The 27979-nt window shown below is 39.9% G+C and overlaps 2 protein-coding genes across 5 annotated transcripts in view; one reads left to right on the plus strand and one right to left on the minus strand.

Annotated features, from left to right (window-relative positions):
* Positions 1 to 27979, minus strand: part of KYAT3 (kynurenine aminotransferase 3) — a 339825-nt gene that overhangs the window by 25317 nt on the left and 286529 nt on the right. The window lies entirely within an intron of this gene.
* On the plus strand, positions 1249 to 26669 carry LRRC8B (leucine rich repeat containing 8 VRAC subunit B). Of its 4 annotated transcripts, none has more exons than XR_014565397.1 (6): positions 1249 to 1761; positions 12458 to 12504; positions 16849 to 16951; positions 18978 to 21137; positions 22013 to 23481; positions 24276 to 26669. XR_014565397.1 is itself a non-coding variant. In XM_083743358.1 (6 exons), the coding sequence occupies exons 5-6, from the start codon at positions 19002 to 19004 to the stop codon at positions 22283 to 22285; spliced, it is 2409 nt and encodes an 802-aa protein (XP_083599484.1). In that variant the 5' UTR covers positions 1249 to 1761; positions 12458 to 12504; positions 13854 to 13951; positions 16849 to 16951; positions 18978 to 19001; the 3' UTR covers positions 22286 to 22546. The 4 variants fall into 4 exon arrangements, 3 of the variants coding, with proteins under 3 accessions (XP_083599484.1, XP_083599483.1, XP_083599482.1); XM_083743358.1 differs by lacking the exon at positions 24276 to 26669 and adding an exon at positions 13854 to 13951 and having other exon boundaries at positions 22013 to 22546; XM_083743356.1 differs by lacking the exons at positions 1249 to 1761; positions 24276 to 26669 and adding an exon at positions 1848 to 1989 and having other exon boundaries at positions 22013 to 22546.

Consider the following 27979-nt stretch of genomic DNA (forward strand, 5'->3'; position numbering starts at 1 on the left):
TGCCATCAAATGCCAACAGTGTCCTTCAGCTCTCTATATTGGACAAACAGGCCAGACCTTACGCCAAAGAATAAACGGACATAAATCGGACATCAGGAATCACAAGACAGAGAAACCAGTAGGAGAACACTTCAGTCTTCCAGGACATTCTATACAAGATCTCAAAGTAGCTGTTTTACTACAAAGGAATTTCAGAAATAGACTGGAAAGAGAAGCTGCTGAATTACAACTTATCACCAAACTTAAAACCATGGAGAAACCTGGCCTGAACAAAGACCTTGGATTCTTATCTCATTATACATGACAAAGCCATTTTTCACCTTTTCACCCCTTGCTTCTCCCTGTAAGACCTATTGCAGTCGTTAAGAGTCGTCAACAGGCTCATCACAGCTATCTGCCAACCACTCATTCCCACCACCCTTCTGAGTAATACCCCTCCCCACCTTCTCACTATATAGAAGGGTCTGGAAACTTCTGTTTCAGTGTATCTGAAGAAGTGTGCATGCACACGAAAGCTCATACCAAGAACTGACTTAGTTGGTCTTTAAGGTGCTACTGGAAGGAATTTTTTTTTGTTTTGACTATGGCAGACCAACACGGCTACCTATCTGTAGAAGGTCGGAGGTTCGAATTCCCGCGACGGGGTGAGCTCCCATTGCTTGGTCCCTGCTCCTGCCAACCTAGCAGTTCGAAAGCACGTCAAAGTGCAAGTAGATAAATAGGTACCACTCCGGCGGGAAGGTAAATGGCGTTTCCGTGCGCTGCTCTGGTTCGCCAGAAGCAGCTTAGTCATGCTGGCCACATGACCCGGAAGCTGTACACCGGGTCCCTCGGCCAGTAAAGCGAGATGAGCGCCGCAACCCCAGAGTCGGCCACGACTGGACCTAATGGTCAGGGGTCCCTTTACCTTTACCTTGTTTGCCCACATCCATCCTAAAAACTGCTACTAAGTGCCACTTTCTAAAGCCTCCCCCTCCTTGGGATTTTTAGATGGAACAGACACTGCAGCTCAAACATCCCATGTGTTTCAGGCACGAGTTAAAAAGCACGGCACCCCATGCGGTTTCTGAGCTACTATTATGGCAAATCGGCGCAAACAGCACTGCCGACAACAGCTGCCATACTTTCCCGGACGTTTACTCCATTTTCCACACAGGTTATAACCCACACGCACCACGCGCGCGTCCGGGAAATTCCGGGCGCGTGGCAACCCCGGCGCGGGGTGCTCTGAGGTGCGTCTCCCTGAGGGGGGAACGAGGCGGACCGAACAGCGTCTCTCGCGCGCGTGTGCGCGATAACTGCTCGAAGGCTCCTTTTGTCTCAGCCTCCCCCGCCGCCGCGAGCCGCCACCTCCCATTGTTCCACACCCCCACCCTCGCCTCCTCCTTCTCCCCCTCCCTCCATCTCCCTCTCTTCCCCCCACCCTCCCCTTCTGCGCTGCCCTCGCGCAGCAGTCAGCGGTTCCGCCAGCCGCGCCGCCATTGGCGGACGCTCCCCGTGACGCGCCAAAAGAGCGGGGGGCGGAGCCTCGAGCCGGAGAAGCGCCGGTTGAAGCCGGTGCGCGAGCCGCCTCTCTCTCTCCTCCTCGCTTTAAAAAACACCAACCTCTTCTTTCTCTTCCCTCCCCGAGGAGCTGCTTTCTCTTTCTTCGGAGGTGCTGTGGAAGAAGAAGAGAAGGAGCAGGGGGACGACGACGACCGGGCGCCCAGCCTGGCTGGTTGGCGGAGGAGGAGCTGGAGGCGGCGGCGAGGCGAGCTTCAGGTGAGTGAGGCTGAGAGGGCGCGAGAGAGAACCTGTCAAAGCTTACCTGACCGGGCGGGAGGGGGGGAGCGGTGTGTGGCAGTTGGAACCTGCGGCGGTTGGAACCGGCGACGGGCAGTTGGGACCTACGTTCCCCTCAGGTGGGACGTTGGCGGAGGGCGCCCCTCACCTTCTCCGTCCACGTCCTGAGGTGCTCGAGGATTTGGTAGGCTGTTTACTCCAGCTCAGGTGATCGGTTTATTCCCTTTCTGTACCCACCCCCCACCCCATCTTCTCTAAGCTGTTGCTCACTGGAAACTCGGAGGGAACGAGTGCCTCTGGGCATGTGCTGAGCCACGGGGGCCAACTTGAATAAAATACTGGGGTGGGAGGGAGAACAGCTAAGCCCCTCCCCGCATAATCGATCACATGGCGTGGTGCACACATTTGAATGGGAATTCCCCTTTTAAAAATGCCCCCCCCCCCAATAGCTGTCAACTTTTCCCTTTTCTTGCAAGGAATCCTATTCGGAATAAGGGAATTTCCCTTAAAAAAAGGGAAACATTGACAGTTATGCCCCCCCTCAAATATATATATAAGTTGGGGGGGGGGGGAGCAAAGGGACGCTTAAGAGTTTACTCCTACCTGCTGAGCAGCTGTCCTTCACCGCCACAGGGGAGAGAGTGGCTGGGTTAGTCGGTTGCAACCGAGGCCCACCAAGTCTTGTGATAAAGACTGAAACACTTACTGAAAAGTTAAAACTTTTTTTAAAAAAATGTGTGGGGTATTGGTTTGTATTGTTCTTGTTTTAATAATAATAATAATAATTTATTATTTATACCCCACCCATCTGGCTGGGTTTCCCCAGCCACTCCGGGCGGCTTTCAACAAAACACTAAAATACAATAACCTATTAAACATTAAAAGCTTCCCTAAACAGGGCTGCCTTTAGATGTCTTCTAAAAGTTTGGTAGTTATTTTTCTCTTTGACATCTGGTGGGAGGGCGTTCCACAGGGCGGGCGCTACTACCGAGAAGGCCCTCTGCCTGGTTCCCTGTAGCCTGGCTTCTCGCAGCGAGTGAACCGCCAGAAGGCCCTTGGCGCTGGACCTCAGTGTCCGGGCAGAAAGATGGAGGTGGAGCCGCTCCTTCAGGTATACTGGACCGAGGCCGTTTAGGGCTTTAAAGGTCAGCACCAACACTTTGAATTGTGCTCGGAAACCTACTGGGTGCCAGTGTAGATCTTTCAAGACCGGTGTTATATGGTCTCAGCGGCCACTCCCAGTCACCAGTCTGGCTACCGCATTCTGATTAGTTGTAATTTCCAGGTCACCTTTAAAGGTAGCCCCACATAGAGCGCATTGCAGTAGTCCAAGCGAGAGATAACCAGAGCATGCACCACTCTGGCGTGACAGTCCGTGGACAGGTATTTTGTGTGTTTTTATATTATATTTTTACGCTGTGAACTGTCCTGAGATCCTCAGAAGAAGGGCGGTATACAGATTTAATAAATAAAATAAATAATGGTGGGAGGTTTTATTGGGGCTGCTTTATAACAGTACATCTGATATTTCATTTCACATTATATACAGTATATAGTATGTGGAAGCTTAGGCGGGTTTGTTAGTGTTTAAGGTGCCACAAACACTTTGTTGTCCCAGCTTCACTGCTTAAGTGGCCACAAACACTTTCCACTTGCTGGAGCCATAAGGAGGGATTTCTAGGAGAAAAGGGTTGATGTGTATCTGCTATCTTTATAGGCATGAGGCTGGTGGTCTTACGGTAAAGACAGACATGTGTGGGAAGTGTGGTTTTCTGTGCCTGAAAACAAATACCTTTGAACATAGGAAAATGTGTGTTGAAACCACTTACACAACACTTTAGAATGTCTTCACTTTTACAGATCAAGCTCTATTGCCCATTGTGGCAAACTTCCATTTTCTTTAAGCACTGTGCACTGGCATATTTAAAATGGGCTTATAACAAATAGTAGTTGTCTGGTGCATGCAGTGTCTTTTGTTTTGTTGCTGTGTGATTTGTGCTCGTACTGTATTGTGATGGCCATTGGCTATAAACAATAAAATTTATTGAATTGAGTTAAAATAGTAGTTCATCTTATACTTTACCAGCTAGTTTACTGTGACCCAGCCAGGACTCTGCAATCTCCAGTGAAGTTCTTTTCAAGAAATAGTCTCTGTTGCTCTTGGGACATTAGGTTTGGTTACCTGTATGGGTTGATGGTCAAAGGCGTCATTAAGCTGCTTTTCCTCTACAATCTTTGAACTTTCCTGGAGTTAGTTGGAAAGAGAGTTTACCATGTGTTCCCTGCTTTTAAAATATGCCTTTAGGCGGTATCTGTGGCTTGGTGTTTAATAGCTGCACATGTGTGCCAATACATAACTGGCTCTTGAAATCTTTGGGTTGGAGCAGGCCAATTGGTGGTGTTCTCAGACACTGCTTTTCAGTGGGCACAGTATGGGCACTGGCATGTCCTGCACCACACTATCTGGTTTCAAGGTATTAAGCAACACTTATGCTTCCTGCTATGTTGGAAGTGTCAGGAATAGAAAGTACAGACAAGAGTTAGTTGCTGTCTCTCCAAGTAGAAGGCACGCCAGCCAGATTATTTAAACATTATTTTCAAAAGTTGAAATGTAATCCCAGAACGAAACCTTTTTGTAAATTCTGAATCTATCATTTGGGTACAGTTTAGGACTCACAAAATGAAATTTCACTTAAGTTATGTATTTGTAGCCAATGACACCATAATCTTTGATTACTTGTTTTGCTGTCATGAATCCAGATTGCATGTGAATAAAACTGCTAAATGAGGCACCCATGAACTGCAAAGGAATCCGAATCCAGGGCCAAAACTAAGTTTGGTGACCGGATATTCAAAATGAACTGACCCTTGATTTAATGTGTAGAATAAAATGTCTCTTGTTACCTAGTGAGGCTGATAGAGCTGGGCAGCTAGGGCTTTCTTCCAAAGAAGCATGTTTAAAATGTTCTTTATCCTCCCTTTACATAAAATGTGCTCAAGCATCTTACAATTGAAACATCTTAACCAATCACACTAATGTATTTCAAATCAACAAAACAAAAAAGAACCAGTAGCAGTAACAAAACAATTGTGTTATTAAGTAACAATAGTTCAGGAAAATAAAAGTATTTTACTGAAGATAATTAATGTCTCTCTACTTTCAGATCACTGAGTTGATAGTAGATGAAAGATTGCTTGAGCCCTTGTATTCCCAGCCCTGGCCCTTATTATGCAATATCATAATATGCTTCTCAGTTGTAGAATAAAACATTATTGTGTGCTTCTAATTTTTTTGGTGTGAAATAGATCCCAAATTGTTTCCAAACCAAACAAACATATTTGAGTTGTAAAATTCACAAGTCAGTTAGCTGCTTGCTTACAAAGAACACTGTTTTAAAAGGCTAGCCTGTAACTTGAGATAATGTGACATTAATTGCTAATTTGGAAAGATCTTTTCTCAAAGTGAACAGGGGTTATTAGAGTGCAATTGCTATGCTGTTTCACAAAACCATGCTAAAAACACTTGTGCCATCTCAGTGTCTTTCCTATCTGACACAGTTGCAGGGTAATGTATCTGCTTTCCGAAAAGCTGGATTCTTCTGCATTTTATCATGCTTGATATGCATCTACAAAGCAAAACACAGCTGTTACAACTAATCATAGAGCTCACTAGTCAAGTCAAAAGTGTCTATTTAAATCTGTCAGAAGATAAAAAGGAGGAAACTGACCATCTCATCCAATAATTGAGTAGAAGTCTCTGGGCATGTTATATATGAGGATATGCACATCATCTATTTATTAAGAAGGAATTAATGTATATAAAAGCTAAATTGCTGAGTTGGTTAAGCATGAATCCTCCCTTTTCATTACCTGTATCAAAAAACTTCTAAATGTCTGCCACAGGTAGAGAGCTGCTTCTACTGTTAAGGTTGCAAATATATAACATGAAAGAATCTCATCATCATCACCATCATCTCGCTCTTCTACTAAATGCATCCAGAGCAACATGCAACACAACCATAAATCATACAGTATAAATATACAAATACATCTAACACTAAAAAATAGTAATAGTAAGCATCATTGAACTTAGTATGACTTATGAGTAAATATGTACAGCATTGTGCTGCACTACGTTTCAGTGACAAATCTGTTGATTTTATTTTCTTCTTCTAACCTATCATAGTAAAACATTAAAAAACCCAGCATGTTAATACTCAAGTTTCAAGAGTGACTATTTTTCTTATAAGTCACTGGGCTACTTAATTGAAACTGAGCCTCTGGTCATATTAAAACATGGTTGTGATGTAACATTTTTAAGACCATATTTATTTTAATGTTGATTAGCATTCTAAAACATGTAATGCTTTAAGGGTAGAACATAGGCCCTCTGAACTGCCTTCTCAGTGTTTTCCTGTTTTCAGGGCTTTAGTTTTGCAAAGTAAGGCTCGTGTGTTGTATGTTGATGACATTATTATGTCAGTGTAGTATCTCAAGTCTGCAAAATATATTCTTGTGACATTATGCCAACCCAATTATTGTCAAAGCACTTATTTTGTTGGTGTAGCAAGTCCTAGATTGACACTTTCATCTTGTGTAGACAAAAATAAATAATCTCTGGAATATGTATTTCATAATTTATATCTGAACTGAAACTTACTAGGGAGGGCTGTGCAAAGTTTAAATTAAGCTGACATATTTGGGGATCTTTGTCCAGTGGTCATACTGATGGAAAAAGTGACAGTTAAGTGGCAGGGAGAAACTGATCTTTAAGATTCAGAGTAAACATTAAACATCTTGTTTAAATATTACTTACTGTGACCTTAACTCGAGTTGAGCAAAACTCTTAAGAATGTTTCTGTTCTGTGCCTGCAAGCTCAGAACAATAACTTTATTGGGCTGTTAATGTTATCTGTCTTACAAAAGATAGAATCTTGTATGGGGGAAGAGTTAACACTGCAGACTGATGAAATAGTATGGAATTTTTTCTTTAGCAATAACTCATTGCTGCACCAGTCTTATGTATAAGCACTTCTGTAAATTGTTTTATGGAAGTTTTAATATAGAGTAAACTATAACTTGAAGGAATACTCATGAAAATGTGTACTTGCTCCTTTTATGCAACTGTCCTTTAATAAGATAGCATGTAAATCAGTGTTCTGCAAATGTTGGCTTGGCTTACTAGTCAGCCTCTTCGTGTCCTTGCTACCAACTTCTTCCCTGTCCCAAAGTCCTCTGACATATGGAGACGGGGCAGTGAGTGTTTACACTCATTTGTGCTGTGGTATGGAAATATTAATAACTAGCTCAAGAATGTTTACTTCCTGGGTATGTCTGTGTTAACAAGATTTCCCCAGGCACGTGCTGAGCTGAAATTTATTTTAACTAGCAGCCAATAATTATGAACAAATTTGGTAACTGTTAATTTAGACTAGTCTCACCATTCAGTGGAAGATGTGTCATTAGTATTTATGTGGAAGGAATTTTAGCAAGTGTATTAAATAATTCCCCCTCTATGTATTTATTAAAGGATGGGAGCTCAATCAACTAATGCATCTGGTTGCCCTTCTTATAATAATGCTGGAGGTTGTATTTGCACAGTTGTTTCCAGCAATCCCACAGAGTGGGATTTCATTACCTTGGATAGCTCCTTGCCTGTTGTCTTGACTAGCAGAGGTAGAATAAATTGTGTGGAATAAGCAAGCACATACATATCTGCTTCATTTGCCCAATGTATAATTTCATGATAACATTTTGGCCCAAGTTTTGATGTTTCATGGCATACAATCCAGATTTCTAAAAATAAAAGTTGCAAAGAGTAAACTCGCTGCTTTTCTCTCTAAAAACATTCCTTGGCTAAAAGTTTGAAGAAGAGGTACAGGGCAAGTCCAGCAAGCACAGAAACAATTTAGATGTGGACCAAGTTGGAGAGGGTTGGTATATAAGATTGTTTCCAGAAAACTACTTAGAACATGAGTTCAGGGTGCTTCATAAACTCTTCATAAACCAATACCGAAAAGACTGGAGAAGGTGTAGAAACAATAGAAATTTTGGCTTTAAAGCTGGACTGCCAGTGGTGAGAAATAGTGTTCATAGTGTGCAACAGTTCAACAAAAACATTTAGTTTTCAGATATTATTTATAATTAAATAATGTGCATTTCACTTTCTACTTTTCAGGAGTTTTGCAAAAGTATTCAACATGCTGATGTGAAAGCTGTTGAATAGCTTTCTAACAACTGAGCATAGACCTTTACTTATATTTCAGACTGCTGTAAACTTATTAACAAAGACCATACATTTGTGTGTTTATAGTTACTGGTTTGATTTGGGTAATGGATGAACTATGAGAAGACGTGTTAGTACTCTGGCTAAGCAGCTGCTCTTTGAATTTGCCCAAAGAATTTGAACAATTGATCCTATATGGAGAAAGGAGATTATTCTTACTCATGGTTAGAACAGTATGAAAAAAAATCAGATTATTGTTGTGTTTAATGGTTCTTGCAATAAGGATTAGAAGCGGTGCTGCGTGCTTCTGACACAATCCATACGTACATATCTGGAACAGGGCTGTGAATGTATGTTAAGTAAACAATTAGGATTCTGATTTGTAGCTTGAATTGAAAGTATATTCAGTTCAATAGTAAAGCATGTGCTTTATATGACTGAGGCTTTTCAGTAGAACCCAGGTTTCCAAAACTGAGCGCCACCTGCTCTCAGTCCCACTTTAAAAATAAGAGTAAGCACTGGTACTAGTTTCAGAACAAGGTTAAGAGGTTCTGTTCAGCCCTGGAAACCTAGGTTCAATTCTCACCACCAGTTAGTGGCCACTCTGGTTGTTGATATTATTTGATAGAAAGCTGCTTTCTGCATTCGTGTCTCTGTGGAGTTGAGCTGTATGCTGCTTTGGGTATTTGTATAGGAAAGCAGTTTAAAGGTTTAATAAATCCCTTCCCAGGTGAAGGAAATTACAAGGATTCTAAGCAACTTGCTTTTCTTCCTGTTAAGATGGGTAAAGATTAATGCCAGAAGAATCAACATATAGATAACAGTGTATCTATAAAAGTGAAGGAATTCCATCTTATTCTCCATTGCTGAATACTTGTCCATATAACAATATATATTCTATATCTGAAATAAATCTTCTACCTGCATCCCAAAATAATTTGTATCCCGAGCACAGGGCCAATTAAAGGGCTATTTGGAGTAGTTCAGCTTCATTGAACCTGTTAAATTTGTCTTGAAGGGAAATTGCAGCCTTCAGTATCACTTCTGAATGTAGTAATTTTATGTTGGAACAGTATATGCTACACCATATTGAAACAGCTTTACTTTGTGATGTATATTAGGGCTAGACTGAACCTTGTTGCATGGACTATTGTTCTGACGAAAATCCCAGTGGACTACTGATGTGTACTTAACTGTACAAATCTGATCAGTTGATTGGGGCCTTCAACCCCACCCCTTCAGCCCAGCATTCTCTTTACTTTTACAGCAGGTGTGGGTGGTTTGGCCAAAATGACCTTGCAGGACAAATGAGCACCAGGGGTTCCCCACCACCCTCTTATGGCATTACTAATTTATCTTATTTATTTTTAAATACATTTTTATTAATTTTAACATACAAATTATAAACGTACCACACAAATTATTACAAATACACTTTTTTTTTACTTCCATCAGCACCTCCGATGATCTTCCGTCTTAACCTCTTTTTATGCATTACTTGATTTTATATTGTCTTTACCTCTCTTAACTTATCATCTCCCCTTTTCCATTTTTACAATATTTCCAACAATACTCCTCACAGAACTTCTTGCAAACCTACAAACGTCATCTGATCATCACAAATACTTTTCATATAATTCGTAAATTTACTCCAGTCTTTGGTAAATTTCTGGTCCCGCCGGTTTCAGATCCTTCCTGTTAATTTGTCTAATTCTGCATAGTCCATCAAGTTCATCCTCCATTCTTCAATCGTTGGCAATTATTCTTGCTTCCAATTACAAATTTATCTTAAGTAATTAATGAGAAAGAATCCAGTGGTCTGTTGATGGACTGAAATCTATTTTTACTTATATATTCAGATCCAAATCTTTATTGATTGCTAAATTTTGTTGTTGAAAGGCTCTGTTGTGTCAGGGTTTCTTTTTCTTCTGGTTATATCTTGTTGCAACATACAGATTATTTATAAATATTATGGACGCCATTGCTCTTGCTTTTCTTGTTCTGTTTGTAGAATACAAATTTCAGGTCGGAGAAAAAATGTTCTTAGGTGAGCAGTTTGTTTTATCCATTAAGCTGATTCTGGAAGACTCATTTTCTGCATAAAGATTCATTGCTAATACGGTGGATAAGCAGCTCCTAGAATAAGTATCTTTAAAATATAGGAGATGTAGAAGGTATCTAATTTTAATTAAGTTAGTCATTCCCACCAAAACTCTTCCACAATGTTTGCCTCAAAGTTGGAAAATCCAATCAAATACAAATGCCTTCAGTAACATACTAAAAACAATGTGCTTCTAATAATGGAGGTGTTCTTATGTCTGTTACAGGAATTGGGCAATATAAGTCCTAGCACACATTCAGATTCCAGGACTTACTGTTTGTTGTTGTAATCTGATGCTATAAAATCCAGGTGTCATCAAGTTCTTACCTTTTGTAACTGACCTGGTATTTCAAGTTTCATACTGGATCAGTTAATTCAGCTTGAATTGAGGTCCAAGTGAAATGTTTTTAGTATTTGTCAAAACTGATCACCAATTTTTATCTGATGGGTATAGTAAGCAAGCTCTATTGTACATGGAATTTGCTATGTCAGGCACTTTCCAATTATTATTCCTTATCCTCCTAATACCACTACTACAATTTTTCTGTGGCAAGATAACAAAGAGTGTGAAAGATGGGCTGTCTGAAGGGAATATAAAACTGTGATCTTAAGTTTATTTGTGTGTGAGTATGCTGGTTAAACAATGAAGCTTCTGCATACAGAAGCCTTCCGGCTCTTACAGCATTGGTAGATTATAGCCTTTGGATAGATGTGCATGACTTGTCTAGCACCTGTAATGATTTAGGGAGGAAGACAACTGTAATCTCCAACCATGTTGAAATTTTGCATTGGCGTTCCTCTGCAGTCACCTAGAAATATAGAAAATCAAAAGTCTAGGAAAGCTTGCTCAATCACAGAATTATGACCACTGCACAATAATATCAGCTGAGAGCAGAAGGTAGATTGGAGTCACTGATAGATGTCTAAGTCACTCACTATTTTGTTTTATATGCCTGCTGAACACTTTTTTATTTCAGCAAGCCTACTAAGACCTATATTTTAGTTATCTATATTTGTTTTAAAGTGTTTTACTGTCTTTTTCTGCTTTTTGATAATTATTTTTTATATAGCCTTTAACAGTTTTGCTGATTTTACCCATGTTTTATGGATAATTTTATTAGGTACACTACTTAGACAACCATCTGTTGAACCAGTCTATACATTTTTCTAAGTAAAAATAAAATACACAAGCTAGTGTAAAGATATTTAAAATGGCAAATGTAAAAATATTGTTTTGTGGCCGTTCTCATCTCTGAACCTTCTTGCTAATTGATGGTTAAACATTTGTGTATATATTGGTTGCCTTTGGTCAGATCCTTGTGTGGAACATTAGGCAAGTTTTGTGTTGGAATCTCTGATTTGTAACAACACAGATATATATATTTGTACTTATATAAGTTAGTTACCTTGGTGTTTAGTTTATGGAGTTCAATAAATAATTGGCTGTACCCTCTAACTCACCACATGACATCTGGCCTCCTTGGGCCCCTACTTTGCACCTAAATTTAGTGAACCTGAGCTTAGTGAACCCTCAGGGTTCAAATGAATGTCAACACTCAAATGAAAAGAAAGGAAGTAGATTCTGCAAGTCTTAAATTTTCCCGGCCCTAGTCTGTCTGAATCCATCCATAGTGATGGCAATTTCGTCTTTGAGTATTATTTCCCATAGAATTATTTATATCTGCTAATAGCAAGAGGCTTAACATTCTTCCAGTTCCCATATTCATTCTGGTGTCACTTTCCCCCTTTTTAGTCACTACACTGTGTGTTTTGTAACTCTGTTGGGTAGCTATTATCTTAGAGCTTGAGGAAGACCTCAACAAATATCTAATCCAATCCCTGCAGTTAGTGTACTGATGTTTTTGGATGGGCCAAGATTTGTCCATAAAGTCACCATGAACTTATTTCTGTACATAGTGATTTACCTATATCTTGGATACAGGGTTGTTGCATTTTGTTAAGTATAGATATGAAACAAATGTATATGGTTTTTAGATGTACAGTATCATGAAATCTCACCAATAGAAAGCATCCCTCTATATTTTCAGTATTTACAAGGTTAACTTTATTACAATTACATTAGGTTTCAGTAAAAAAACACCTACTTGCTAGTGTTTTGTGCCTTATTCTGAAGCAGGGCAATTCCTTCACTCCAGAAATGCATAAATGTTATGCATAAAGGATGCCACTAGGCGGTGCCTTAGGTTTAATTATTTTTCAGCAAATGTAGGAACTGACACTTTAAATATATTATAATTAGGAGATTAGGAGTTATGTGCCTACTATTAGAATATGTTCTGTGACTCTGTATTGTAAATTTGCAGTAGCTAATTTGAATGTCTCTGCAGGAACTGTCAAGTTCTAGAAGAGATTACGACTGACTGGCCTTTAAAAGGTAAGAATATACCTGCTTTTAAAACTTCTGTTGTCTTAGCACAGTGGTTCTCAAAGGGTGTGGCAGGCCACATTGGTGTGGCAGGAGAGGATGGCAACTGTGAATTGTGGCGGGAAGATTCAAGGACAATCAATTATTTCAGTATGGTAGCATCAAAATAATTATTTTTATTTGCAGAATATGGATAGATGTCTTTTCAAAATGAGAGCAAGAACACCATAGGATACTGCAGAGAATCCTATTTGTGATCCAGAATCGCATTTAGAACAGAGTGCTGGAGAAAACTTGTTTATAATTATATTTTGGGAATGATTCATGTTCTTTTATAGCTGCATTGTTTTATACTTTCTGGATGTCCCATGATCATATTATAAAGTAGTTGTGTTCTGTGTTATAAATCAAGCACTGCCAGGAGTTGCTTAGTTTTGTTTTCCAATGTATTTCTTATCAGTAAAAAAAACTGATGTGGTGCAAACAAATTTGTATTCTGAAAGTGTGGCCCAGAATAAAAACTTGAGAACCACTGCTTTAGCAAAATCTAAAGCTTATTTCTCTCTGCTGGTTTTTTAAGAATAACTTAAAAATGTGACTGGAATATATATTCAGAAATAAAACTAACTGTTCTAGCATTAGGATGAAAACTAAAAAAATTATACAATGAATGAAGATTCATTAATATGGCAAATGGTAAATACTAGTCTGATTAACTGGTTGTCTAATTGAAAAATGCAAATTAGGGATCAAAATTAATATGTAAATAATGACGATAATAAACCCTTTAAAACACAATTTGTTATAAAGTTTGCTTCAAGCAACCTTATGGCAAATTTCCTAAAGATGGTAAGCAAACTGTTAGACTGAAAATTCTGTACTGTGTGGCAGAAACAATTATCCATGTTATTTTTGATTTGATCTTCCTAGAACAGAAAGCCACATGTCAGTATCTGTTCACTGTATTCAGGCTATCAAAACCAGATGTACTTGCGCAACACTACTGATTTCTGTAATGGGTATAAAAATATGGCCAAGATGTTCTGGCCTTGTGAAATGTGTTATTGATGGAGATCCAACCGTAGATCAGCTAATGGTTGCCAAAGCATTTTAAATAAGGCTGGGTGAGATGTTGGCTGCTTTCTAAAAAAAAGTGAAGCTGTTGAATACTCAAGAGAATGAGCATCATATCTCAACTGCAGAGTTGCAAATTTAGAGAGCTTAGAAAGTAAGATCTAAATTACACTATTTAGGAAAACAAATATTCCCAGAAGTATTAATTGCTTCTTTTAGTTGCCTTAAGGATTTCAGGAGATTGAAATATATAATTGCACCTTTTATGGTTATTTCATTAACAGAATGTAGTTTCATGCTCTGATGCCCTCAAGCCAGGGCTTAAGGAAGGATGAATAGGAAGGTGCATCCCTACTTTACACTGTCAGGAAATGGTTTGATGGTAAGAACCATGGTTGCAAAGCTGCTGATGTAAATAGGCTAGAGAAAATGTTTGAAGAGAAGTCTAATCAGGGGTTGGCAATCTAAGGCCCAAGGGCCACAAGCGGCCCATGGGGGTCGTTTAACCAGCCCACAAGCCGCCTCCGAACTTAGCCACCCGCTCGGCGAGTCCCCATGTGCTGCACAAAACTGGCGCTAGAAATTGCGTCTGCGCAGATGCAGACACTGGAAATCGCAGGCGTTGGCGCAATCCAGCCCACGGACGGATCTCCACTGGAGTGAACCGGCCCAGGCGAGGTAAACCTTGCCGACCTCTGGTCTAATTTTTTATTAATTGGAAGCAATTCTAAGCACAATGAGGGTCCCCAAAACACAATTCAACCACTAACAAATCCCATTCCATATAAAAGTGAATATAAATTCTCATTTAAACAAAATACCCGTACATGTATAAGTTATGGTTACCCTATTGTATGTATCAACATCCTGATAATGGAACACTGGTTAAAATCCATTTAAACAGATTGTAAACATGAGCCAGAGGAACAGCTGAGCTGACAGGTGACTTCCCATTTACAAGGGGGTTCATTTCGAATCCCCACTTGAGTTGGTGAAATCACATAAAATGGGGAGTTGCCTTTCAACTGTATATTGTAATTTGAACTTTCTGTGGGCATGCTTGTAATGTATTTGCAAACACCACTGTCTATAGTGCTTCTGGAAATTTAGACCTGCATCATAACCTTATTTTGGATGTGATTGAACTATGGTCACTGATTATCTATTCAGCTCTGTTTTTTTGTCATCATCCCGTCCTGTTGCTTAGCACCTCTCCCTCTCACAAAACAATAAAGGTAAAGGTACCCCTGCCCGTACGGACCAGTCGTGTCCGACTCTAGGGTTGTGCGCCCATCTCACTTAAGAGGCCGGGGGCCAGCGCTGTCCGAAGACACTTCCGGGTCACGTGGCCAGCGTGATGAAGCTGCTCTGGCGAGCCAGCACCAGCGCAGCACACGGAAACACCGTTTACCTTCCCGCTATAAAGCGGTACCTATTTATCTACTTGCACTTAGGGGTGCTTTCAAACTGCTAGGTGGGCAGGAGCTGGGACCGAAAGACGGGAGCTCACCCCGCCGCGGGGATTCGAACCGCCGACCATATGATCGGCAAGTCCTAGGCACTGAGGTTTTACCCACAGCGCCACCCGTGTCCCTCACAAAACAATAGGCTAATGATAATCCAAGGCTTCTGGTCACAAAATGCATATGCCTCTCTTTCAAGAGACAGGATGAGGCAGCTGAGAGATTAAGAAGTTTCTGCTTTATTTAACTGCCTAGAAGTTATTCAGAGTGGCGCGGGGGGGGGTACCTACCTTGAACAGATGTTTATATAGAGAGCTCAATTTACTTGAATTCCAAGTGTTCATAGAAGAAAAAATATAAGCTTTAACTTAACTAGATTCTTATTGATGTTTCCAAGAATCCAATTACATTCACTTATGAAATTTCTACGCTGGGTTTCCTTGTTAGCATCCTACGTGGCTTACAGCAATATAAAATGCACAATGCAGTAAGAATAGTAAAATAAAAAAACCAAAATAGCACATTTTATTCACTTGCTTAAAAAGCATTTATACCCTGCTCTTCAGTTGAAAAAGGTGTCACCACTACTTGCATTGACCAGAAATGCTGAGATGGAGCACAAAAGGAAAAGGGATTGGTAGGCACTAGTTCTTAATTAATAACTTCAGTGGGTAGTAATTCAGTGGTCTTAGAAGCTAACAGTACAATCCTATACATGTCTCAGGAGTTTGTTCCATTGAGTTCAATGGAGCATACTGCTAGACAAGGGGGTGTAGATTTGAAGGCTAAGGATTCCATAAAAAAAACCTCAGTATAACTAAGCTGGGATCATCTTGGTTACTGTAAAGCCTAATTTTAGTACATGTTGAAAATTGAGTTAGACTACTTTGAAAAGCTTTTATGGCTTTCATGAGCTAAAACCTATTTGGAGGATCTGAGCAACGTACTACATTAAATCTGATTATTCAGTGTGTTAAGATAAAACTCCGGAGCTGAACAAAACCAGAAGGTTGACGTTTTTTGGACCAAAATCTTCAAGAGGACATTATTTTATAAGCTAAGTTTGATCTTGAAGCAAAGATGTTTCTCTAGGAAAAGTAAAGGTACATGGAAACTGACTGGGGATGTAGGCTTTTCGCCAACAATAGCTTCATGTGATGTCTGTTTCTGGGCTATAATACAACAGTATGGATGTTGTTGAATAATACTAATTTCTCTCCAGCTTCTCCCTTGATTCATTCCAGCACACAGGGAAGACTTACAGCCTCAGGAAACATTCGGGAAACTAGCAGTAGTATGGAAAAGTGAGACTACTAGTAATCCTAAGCATAAATACATTTTGATCCACTGCCTCCTAACTAAAGGTCTGTCAGGATTTATGGATGTTTTAGAATATCTTTGTTTATTTGAAGACAAGGGGGGAAAGTCCCAGCAGCCCCACAAGTCAAAATCTATTTTTCTGTTTGCAACGGAGACTGGCGTCTAAGCAAGGAGTAAACAAGAAATGTGGTATTTCAAAGTCATTTAATATAGCACAATTGACAATACAGGTCAGTTTGGAAATCTGGAAGATAAGTATGATTGTTAAGCTAATACAATGCTTCCTAAGGATAGTTGCTTGTAACTGCCCAATTTGAATGGTGCTGCATTTATTCATTGTGCTACTACAGAATTTAATGAAAACATGCATTTTTAGAAATTGATGGCTTCCTAAGAAACTCTTTGCCCCACATTATTGAAATTCTAATAGATGATATTACTTACCCACTTTGTGTAATATATGCAGCCTCAGTTTGAATCTTTGTTTTTGTCCTAGGATGAAGACGATTCTGAAGATGGCTTGCCTAAGGAATTTTAAAAGGTGCAGACCACCTGATTGAAGATGGTGGTTCTGTGTCTCATCCCATTTGATAAGTAAAGTAAGTGAAATGATCATGTCCAGTATTTAAGTTGCATGATTACAGCAGAGATCTTCTAATAAAGCTAGAATTTAAGGGATTCAGAAATGCACATTTACTTAGCAAAGATAAAGGTTTATGCCATGTACCGTATTTTTCGCTCTATAAGACGCACTTTTCCCCTCCTAAAAAGTAAGGGGAAATGTGTGTGCGTCTTATGGAGCAAATGCAGGCGGGAGGCTCTGCTCAGCGCTCCCTTTAAAGAGCCGCGTGGAGCGTGTGTGTGGCTCTTGGGGGCTTTTCCCCAAGGAGCGAGAAGGGCTGCCCTCCTCAGGGAAAAGCCCCCAAGAACTGCACACACGCTGCATGCACTCTTTAAAGGGAACACAGCTCTTGGGGGAGCCTTCTGCCTTAGCTGTGCGCAGCCTCTTCCGGGCAGGGGGAATCTTCAGCCCGCTACCCGGGAGAGGCTGCGCGCAGCTATCCCATAAGCCAGGACAGCAAGAGGCTATCCCAGAAGGCAGATCCCTCTTGCTGTTCTGGCTTCTGGGATTCAGAATATTTTTTTTCTTGCTTTCCTCCAAAAACTAGGTGCGTCTTATGGTCTGGTGCATCTTATATAGCGAAAAATATGGTATAGCAGATGATCAGTAAACAAAAACAATAGAAGTTCTTCAGAACTCCAAAACCAGAAGTTTCAACAAGTGGACAGTGGCAATAATTTGAGTGCTCTTCTGTGCTGATATATAGGCTTACGCTGCATGGCTTCTCACTTGCCTTTGGGGGTAGCTGCTTCATTTCTGCAGTGGAGATAAGTTTGGAAGGACCATCTAAGTGGAAACTCTGGTGTTGTCAAGAAGCATAGGTGTGCTATTCAAATTGGGGTTTTGGAAGTTCCCTTTCAATGCAGTTTAGATTAAGTAACACAATAGGTGTGGGTGGAATTTGCATATTTGCTTTTCTATTGCTTACATTTTTGTTATATCTGTATAATTTTATATTTTTTAAAATCAAAGTGGTTTATATATATACACACACACATACTAAAAGCCATGTAAAAAATTAAAATATGAGATCATCCAAGAAACTGTTACAGAATGATGCTTTCTTGATGTCTGTATAAAGCGTAGTGGTATACAAAAGTGTTCAGATGCCATTTAAAGTAAAAGGTGTGTGCTGAATCCCTGTTGGCATAACATTTGACAGCATTGGGCTAAAGGCTTGGGTTTTTTTGTTTTTTGTTGCTGTCAGACGTGCCTTGCTGACTCAGGATGACCAGTGATGCTTCTGCAGATGATCTCAGCGACTGAGCTGAGATATAAGAGTTCAGGCAATCCCTAAGGCAGGGGTAGGCAACCTAAGGCCCGTGGGCTGGATCTGGCCCAATTTCCTTCTCAATTCGGCCCGTGGGCGGTCCGTGAATCAGCGTGTTTTTACATCAGTAGAATGTGTTCTTTTATTTAAAATGCAACTCCGAGGTATTTGTGGGGCATAGGAATTCGTTCATTTTTTTTTTCAAAATAGAGTTCGGTCCACCACATGGTCTGAGGGACGGTGGACCGGCCCACAGCTGAAAAAGGTTGCTGACCCCTGCCCTAAGGTAACCTGGACCTAAGTTGTTCAGGGCTTTGTAAGTTTATACAAGGACCTCGATAGTAGACGGGCAACCATTGCAAATGCATTAGCAGTAGTGTCATATGTTGGCCATGTGCTCCCATCAACAGTATGGTGGATACTTTCTGCACCAGCTGCAGCTTGTAGACCATGCCCAAGGGCAGCCCCACATAGAGTAAGTTGCAGTAATCCAGGTTACCATGCATTGACTACATGTGTTCAACTTAACTTGGATCAAAATCTTTAGTGTCTGCTGAATGCTATTGTTGGTATGTTGTACAATGTACACCTTGCATGACTAGAAGAATAGCAACTGTAACAACAATATTTGTTATATTTGAAATCTTAACAAATGTTTTGATATTTTCATTAGTTAAATAAAATTATATCTGTATTCTTAGCTAAGAATTTATCACTTGTTTTTCATTTCCAGTTGCCACTGTTCCATAAGCAAGTCATGATTACGTTAACTGAACTCAGATGTTTAGCAGATGCCCAATCATCATACCACATCCTGAAACCATGGTGGGATGTCTTCTGCTATTACCTCACCATGATAATGCTGCTTGTTGCTGTCCTTGCTGGAGCTCTCCAACTTACTCAAACTAGATTGTTATGTTGTCTTCCTTGCAAGCTTGAGTTTGACAATCATTGTGCAGTGCCTTGGGATCTGGTGAAAAACAACCTTAATGTATCGTCCAGCTCTGCAGCGCCAATAGTGCTCCCTCTTAGAATCCAGAATTACCTTCATCGACAGCAGTATTCTTACATTGATGCTGTGTGTTACGAGAGAGAGCTTCACTGGTTTGCCAAATTTTTCCCATACTTAGTGCTTCTTCATACTTTCATTTTTGCTGCTTGCAGTAATTTTTGGCTTTACTATCCCAGCACAAGTTCAAGGCTGGAACACTTTGTAGCCATACTACACAAATGTTTTGATTCTCCCTGGACAACACGTGCCCTGTCGGAAACAGTTGCTGAACAGTCTGTGAGGCCTCAGCCATTCTCCAAATCTAAGACCTTTCTTTCCTCTCCAAGCAACATAGCAGAATTGGAGAACAAGCGACAGTCTGTCTCCTACTCGCAGACTGGGCTGGAAACAGCTGGAAGAGAGAGCTCTTCAAATGTTCTAGACAGAAAAGAAGGGGAGCAAGCAAAATCAATATTTGAAAAAGTCAAAAGATTCAGGGTGCATGTTGAACAGAAGGATATCATCTATCGTGTGTACCTAAAACAGATTGTGATCAAGGTCATTGTATTTATACTAATAATGATTTATGTTCCCTATTATTTAACCTTTATTACACTAGAAATTGACTGTGTGGCTGATATTCAAGTCTTTACTGGCTACAAGAGATACCAGTGTGTTTATTCACTAGCAGAAATTTTTAAAGTGCTAGCTTCGTTTTATGTTGTCGTAGTGATCTTGTATGGCCTGACGTGCACTTACAGCTTGTTATGGATGCTGAGAAGTTCACTCAAACAATATTCTTTTGAGAAGCTGAGGGAGCAAAGTAATTACAGTGATATTCCTGATGTAAAAAATGACTTTGCCTTCATTCTTCACCTAGCAGACCAGTATGATCCTCTGTATTCAAAACGGTTCTCAATATTCCTCTCTGAGGTGAGTGAAAACAAGTTGAAGCAGATCAGTCTAAATAACGAGTGGTCTTTAGAGAGATTGAAAAGCAAACTGGTACGAAATTCCCAGGATAAGATGGAACTTCACCTTTTTATGCTTAGTGGTCTTCCAGATGACATCTTTGAACTCACAGAGATAGAAGTTCTAACCCTAGAACTTATTCCTGAGGTTAAGCTTCCGGCATCTGTAAACCAGCTACCCAATCTCAAGGAACTGAACATTTATCATTCATCATTAACTGTGGAATTTCCAGCACTGCACTTCTTAGAAGAGAATTTAAAAATCCTGCGTCTAAAGTTGGCTGATATGGGAAAGATTCCACGCTGGATCTTCTATCTAAGTAACTTGCAGGAATTGTATTTGACTGGATGTTATATGCTAGAAAACCAGAATGGTCTCTACAATGAGGGCTTTCAGGATCTTGTGAATCTGAAAACAATTCACTTAAAGAATAGCCTTTCCCGCATACCTCAGGTGGTTACAGATCAGTTGCCTTCACTACAAAAATTATCTATTGACAATGAGGGGAAAAAACTTCTAGTGTTGACCAACTTGAAGAAATTGCTTAACCTGAGAACTTTGGAATTGATCAGCTGTGACTTGGAGCGCATTCCACATTCTATCTTTAGCCTGAACTATTTGCATGAAATAGACTTAAAAGACAATAATATACGAACAGTAGAAGAAATCATTAGTTTTCAACACCTTGAGAACCTTTCTTGCCTGAAATTGTGGCACAACACCATCTCCTACATCCCAGTGCAGATTGGAGCTTTAGCAAACCTGGAGCAGCTCTATTTAAATCATAACAACATTAAAAAAATCCCACCGCAACTTTTTCTTTGCCTAAAGCTACATTATTTGGACCTCAGTTATAACAAGCTAACATCCATTCCACATGAAATCCAGTATTTAACAAACCTGCAGTACCTTGCTGTGACAAAGAATCACGTAAGTAGAAGCAAACTATTGGCGGAATTCAGCATTGCACTCTTGCAATCATTCCGTTTGTGCAAGCAGTCCAGCTTGCCAGATGGAACAGTACCCTTCCCGTCCCCCTACACTGTCCTGGGAATTCCCATTCCCCACCCCTGTTCCAAGCTGATCTTGGGAAGTGCATGGCTGGTAAGAGGAAGCCCCATTGCACAAGCAGAAGTCCTTGTGCAGGGCTTCTGCTGCCAGGACTGGTTAGGTGAATCCCACCCTTCTGCTTTAAAGTGAATGTAAAATAAAAGCTAAGAAAAAAAGTTAATCAAGACTGAAGGCATGGTAAAAGCCCAGTCCTGCAATATATTACAGCAGTGGTTGCCAACCTTTTTTTAATTCCATGGGCATATTTGCCAACCAGAAAACATGTGGATACCACACACCTCAACCAGTTATATTCACTGCAATAAAATGCTTTCCAATGTAGTAGTAGTCGTCCTACTGCAGGCAGTGAGCGAAAAACCTGTTCTCTGTTCTTGCTCTGGAAAGAAAATCCAATTTTCAGTACTTGTTTCACTGGGCTTATAGCAAGTTGCTCAGATTATTAATTCTTTGCTTATCGTGCTTTTGTTTATTTGAAAATTAGGCATAAAACAGGTCATGTGAATCAGCCGGGGATTTCCACAATGAAATAGGCATTTTCTCAACCATCTACATTTATAAAAGAATATTGCAGAGGGGTGGGGAAGGATACAGAGAGATAGCCCTCACTGAATGCATGTATCCTAGGCTCTAGATCAGCATGATTTAGGAATACATACATTAACTGATTTTGTGTGTTTGTGTGTGTAAATTAATGACCTTACAACATTATGTATTTTTTTATTTTTTCTCTTTAGATTGAGGCACTTCCAAATGAATTATTTCAGTGCAGAAAGCTACAGTATCTCCTACTGGGACATAACAGCCTGATGCATTTGTCCCCTAAAGTTGGGGAACTCTCCAACCTTGTTCAGCTAGAGCTTAAAGGAAACTACCTGGAGTTGCTGCCTGCCGAACTGGAGGAATGTAACTCTTTGAAACGGAGCTGCTTAATTGTAGAAGAACACTTGCTAAAAACTCTCCCCCTTGGGGTAACAGAGCATATGCAAATGTGCTTGGACAAAGTCTGAGCTTGAGATTCTCTGTGCAGAGCAACAAATTCCTCTTGAGAGTTTTAAATAATAGCTCTAAAGGAAAGTATAGCTGGCAAGAAGGGAAATGCAAGGGTGTTGTTGATTTTCCTGCAGCTCTGTGCATTGACCCAAGTTTCTGCTGATAAAAAACCCCACACACATTTAAGTCTTAAACAAACAAAAATAAATATTAGGCAAGTATATGCATACATATATACCATGAATAATTTGAAACTGGAATTAAAGAGTGAAAGTTAAGTGGATAGTGTAATTGTGGTTTTGAATGACTGGGAAAGGTGAATATATAGTTTGTCCGAGTCTAGTAAGGGTCGTTTCCCCATAACATTTTATTGTGTAGTTTTCAACAAATGACTGTAAAGACCAACAAACAAAGGGTGATATCCAATTGTTTTATCCTTCTTGCAAAGTGGACTTCTATATTTGCAAACAGGACGTACCATTTCTCCCACTCTGCAGCTCCCCATCAGCCCTCATAATCTGCATTGGAGGGTTGGGGGATCCTCCACAGCAGATTGGACGTTGACTGCAGGAGGAGGGGAGGGAGAAGTGTAATCCAATGCAGCAGGAGACAACTCTGGATCTCATCCATAGCTTTTCACACATTCGCCATGATTGGGTGTTGGTGACAGTGGGAGGGTCATTGTGAAGACTATAGGATAGTTTTCACAAAGACCCTCCCTCTGTCACCACACTACTCATTTTATTATACTGGGGAAATGATTTCAAAGTTGTGTTTTGCAACAGGAGATGATACTTTTGTTTATAAGTAAGTAAGAAATTACTGTGTACACAAGTACAGTTTTCTAGTGCTTGTCTCTAATCCTGAGGCAGCAATAGAACCTTAATATGTGATGTAGGAGGTCATTTTCAATATCTGGCTTTTTTTCTTTTTCTTTTGTCTTTTGGTATTTTCTTACATCTCCCCAATTGGAGTTCTGATGCACTACTGGGAGAAGATTTCAAATATGTATGTCGAGTTACAAGCAAATAAGGAGAACACCACTGTTTTTAAGTATTAACAGATAATGTAGAGGTTTTTTTACAAAAAATAATAATCCAACTCTAACCTTAAAAATGTTTGGACAACATCAATTTATCCTTTATTCATACACAAAGAATGGTATGTTACATCAGTTTTCCAAAGCACATGACTAATTTAAGTCTTATTGATTGTATAGTTGTACATCTTTCATCTTCTTTACATAAAGAAAGGTATTCTTTACATAAAGAAAGGTATACTTACATAAAGAAAGGTATACCGTATTTTTCGCTCTATAGGACGCACTTTTTCCCCTCCAAAAAATGTGTGTGCGTCCTATGGAGCTAATGCAGGCTTTCGCTGAAGCCTGGAGAGCGAGAGGGGCCAGTGCGCACTAACCCCTCTCGCTCTCCAGGCTTCAGGAAGCTATCTGCAAGCCTTCAGAGCGCGGCGGGAGTGCCCGCCAGGCTCCCAAGGCTTGTGGATAGCAGCCTGCAGCCCGAAGCCCGGGAAGGGCAGCGCTGTACACCCCGGGCTTTGGGCAGCTATCCACAAGCCTCCGGAGCCCGGTGGGAGTTCCCGCCGGGCTCAGAATGCTTGCGGATAGCAGCAATCTTTGGGAGCGAAGGCGAGGTTGCGTGCAACCTCACCCCCGCTCCTGGACCCGTTCTGGGGGCTGGGGTCGGGGGAAGCTCGGGCTTTCCCAGCCCTGTTACTAAAAAGGAATCCAAGACAGCGAGCGGGATGGATCCCGCTCGCTGTCTTGGCTTCTTTGCTCTTTGGGGCTAGAAGGGGGAAATAATTTTTTCCCCTTTATTCCCCCCCCCAAAAAAACAACAACTAGGTGTGCCCTATGGTCCAGTGCGCCCTATAGAGCGAAAAATATGGTAATATGAACACTCCCAGATAATCTGAGAGTAAGATAATTCTTTATGTAATTCTTTATGTAAGTCACTAAAGAAGATGAAAGAGGTACAACTATCGTAGGTTGGATTCAGCCTGTCATGTGCTTTGGAAAACTGCTGTAACATACCATTCTTTGTGTATGAATAAGGGTTAAATTAATCAGATTAATTGAAATCTCACTGATTTCAATATTCAAAGCATGACTGCAATGGTGGAGCTTTCTGATATCATTCAACCTGATCTCAGAAAATCAGCATATGGAACGCTACGTTATGTGGCAGAATAAGGTACATTTTCTCTGAATGCATGCTAACAAGTTTACACCATAAACCGGGGAGGCAAAAAAATATGATGATGATGTCTCAGCAGCATTGAAGTAGATACCATATCCAAATGGTATGGTATGTTGTATCCTTCTCAGCTGCCCTCCAGGTGGAAGGGTGCCTAAATATGCCCTCATGCTAACATATGAACTTGTTAGCATGCATTCAGAGAAAATGTATCTTATTCTGCCACATAATGTAGCATTCCATATGCTGATTTTGTAGATCAGGCTGCATGATATTAGAAAAGTGCTTGTGTAACTATTTTATATTGACTATTTTTTTTTACTTTGCTCCTTTTTAAAAATAGCTTACTTTATCTTAATGCCACAAAACTAAGTTAATCTCTCCAGTAGTATCTTGCCATGTTGACATCAGTCCATCACAATAATTACATTCCAAAGACCTTTTTAAATAGCTCTCAGGGAACAAAAAAAAAATAAGCTTTGTGTTTTTTCATGGATCTGATACAGGTCTGATACAGGTCCAATTCTCCCGGGTTGTTTTCCCCCCAAGGTGCGATTTATTAATAATTTGGGGTACTTTTCACATCTGCATGCCAAGAAAGATGTTTCACGTTTAGTTTCTAATATTCAAATTAAGTTTTGTTACATAACGGAACACAAATATGCTTAATGCATAGGACTACATTGGGCAACAAAGTCTAGATGTTTCAGAATCTACCCAGATGGGGCTCTTTCCTGTCATGTAAAAGATACAAACCTGGAACAACATGGCAATGAGAGAGTGGCTGCTGTTGAGGAATTTGTACTAGGAAAAGATTGTGGACATAATTAGCTTTTTGGCCTTCATGTTACCTTGTTCACCCATCACAAAATCAGCTACAGTGTACTTATTTTTGCCTCTGTCATCTTTTACTTCTTTCCAGCTCTGTTCTGGTCCTACTCAGCTTCTGACTTGTGCTTGCCAACAGTCATCTCACAAATAGATGTCATTAATGTTGGTGTACAGTGGCACCAGAATGGTTTAAATCACTGTGGCCAGAACTCTGTTCTGAAACTTTTAAAGTCTTGACATTGTTGTATATGTGTTGTGTATGTGTTATAACTGTGTTAAGAGTTATAAAACATTCACAAAAATATTAAAATTTTTAAAGTTTCAGGAATGGATGGACACCTTTGTTTATTTTTAAAAGGAAGTTGTTGTTTCCACTTTAAAGACCTGCTTTTTGAACAAAAAAATCAAATAAACAAACTGGGCATTGCTGAGAACACACTTGTAGAGATTACTGACACTGCATTTTAACTATATCATGTGTTGGTCCACCTTTTTAGTAGTGCATGGACTTAAGAACGGCCTTGATTTCTTGAACATTCCCTCCACTCAGATTATTTTATCATCCAACACAGGGGTAGCTGATGTAGTTCCCTCCAGCTGCTCGTGACTACCACTCCTATCATCACTGACAATTAAGCTGGCTGCGGCTGGAAGGTACCATGTTGGCACCCCTTTTGGGGGCATTTTGAAATGCGTAGTAGTAACATCAAAAAAAGTCTTCTGTGCTGTATTTCTAAAAAACCAGTGAGACCAGGAAAGGGCTATTAAAGAAAGCATGAATAACATTGACTCGGAAAGGTGAAGATCTCTTTAAAAGGCTATGGCCGTACAGGTATGAGGGTGTGATCATTTGCCTAAATACGGACTAACTCAGAATTAAATAACATGAGCATAAGAATTTAAAAAGTATGTTTGATTAATGTCTTATTTTAATTTTTTTGCAAAACATTTTTCACAAAGAGCAAGAAATCTAAAGGCTGGTAATTCTGGCCTTATTGCATGCCACAGTGTGCCTTTTGTTTCCTTTCTGTATTCTGACCTCACACTTCAGATGGCAGAGCTGAACTGTGAGTATTTTTGAAAACTGCTTTGTTTCCCATCTTCATACTTAATATATTGCATTGAAGAGAATTTCAGGAAGCTAAATCACCTTCCTAATTATAGGACAAGCTATGTTAACCACAACCCATATTTGTATATAGCATTTATTTTATACACAATGGCTTTTCAGTTTGTTTCACTGTAATGCTGCTGGGGGGTAGAGAGGTAATGTTTAACTATGGTCTTGCATATACTGGCAATTTCTGTTGAAAAAAATATTTGAATAAAATTCTTTTAAGTTGTCTACGCTCAATCCTGTATTTTTGTCATCTTAATTTTTTCTTCATTAAAAATGGGTCAGGATTTAGTGACGCCTGGCTAGCATTAAAAACTGAGCCCCACTTAACCCAAAGGTAGTCATTTTTCTTTTGTTCCCTTTAATTTAAATGGAAGGAAATTATGCATATGTATTAATTCACCTATAAGATGTAAGTGCTGACTAAGTAAGCTACTTATCTAGTATGAAGGAATTAAAATATTAGCAGCTTTTAATAGCTAAACACCAGTCTGATACAATTTAAAAATATATACTCACATTTTAAAAATATTAAATGCTTAGATTTTAATTTTTATTTACTTTCCCATGGGAAAAAATCCAAACGTTCTATATAGCTACTGCCAACTGCTTTTATAGCTGCTGTCCAAAACATGGAAAAAATATTTGGTTACTTGGTATAGCAACTTGTCCCCTCAGGCCTCAGGTTCTAATGACTTGGAAGGCTTGTCTTAATGCAGAATGTGGAAGTATACCAGTGCAATAGAAAACTACATTTTTAAAAAATGAATTTTACCAGTTTTGTAGAAGCTTTTAAAAAGGCATGTATAAATAAATCTAGCTCTGTGCAAGGTCTTAAATTTTTCAGCATCAAAATGTAAGTAAGCAGTCTGGACCAACTTTATGTTAAGGTGAATTCTGCATGGTGGCTTTGACTACCATAAAGCATTTAATGATTGGGGCATAATAAGCTCTCTTGTGCCATATTATAATCTTCAGCAGCTACTGAGAGTGCACCCTTGAATAAACTTTTAACGAAGTTTTTCCACAATAATATTACATAATGTCCAGTGGCTGGCAGAGAATGACTTCCAAATTTGAGGGGAAACGGTTCCCCACTCAAAGCCAAACAAATCAGTGATCAGCATATATATGCTATCATATGTTTTCTGAAAGAAGTGTAGAAATAGGGACCAAACTTCCACAACCTACTTGAGGAGGAGGGGAGTGTGTGCAGAGAACAAAATGGTCTCTGGTGCAGGCTTGCGTTAAAACTCTTCTTCCTCCGTGTTTGGCATATTCTCTGTGCAGAAATGTCAACGACCAGTCTCTGCTCAGCTTTGGTCTGGGTTGCTGTGGAGTGGCAGCTAGGTGGGAAAGCAAATTTTAACACATTCTATATTATCCATTTTTAGAAGCCACAACTGCTACTTTCCCCAAGCTTTTCAGTGGGCTAGAAATCTTGAGTTGTGATTTGATACCGGAGCTTTTGCATTTGACAAAATATAACTAGAGGTGATTACTTTAGCATAGTCTGATCTTCATTGCTTTTGATAGGAAAGCCCAGA

The sequence above is a fragment of the Podarcis gaigeae genome (assembly GCF_964106915.1).
Source record: "Podarcis gaigeae genome assembly, chromosome: 6".
Taxonomy (NCBI): Eukaryota; Metazoa; Chordata; class Lepidosauria; order Squamata; family Lacertidae; genus Podarcis; species Podarcis gaigeae.

Excerpts from the sequence above, each read along its gene's own strand:
- LRRC8B (XM_083743358.1), top strand. The coding sequence starts at position 19,002 with ATGATTACGTTAACTGAACTCAGATGTTTAGCAGATGCCCAATCATCA. Across the intron at positions 21,138-22,012 it reads TTGCTGTGACAAAGAATCAC|ATTGAGGCACTTCCAAATGA; the intron begins GTAAGTAGAAGC and ends TTTTCTCTTTAG.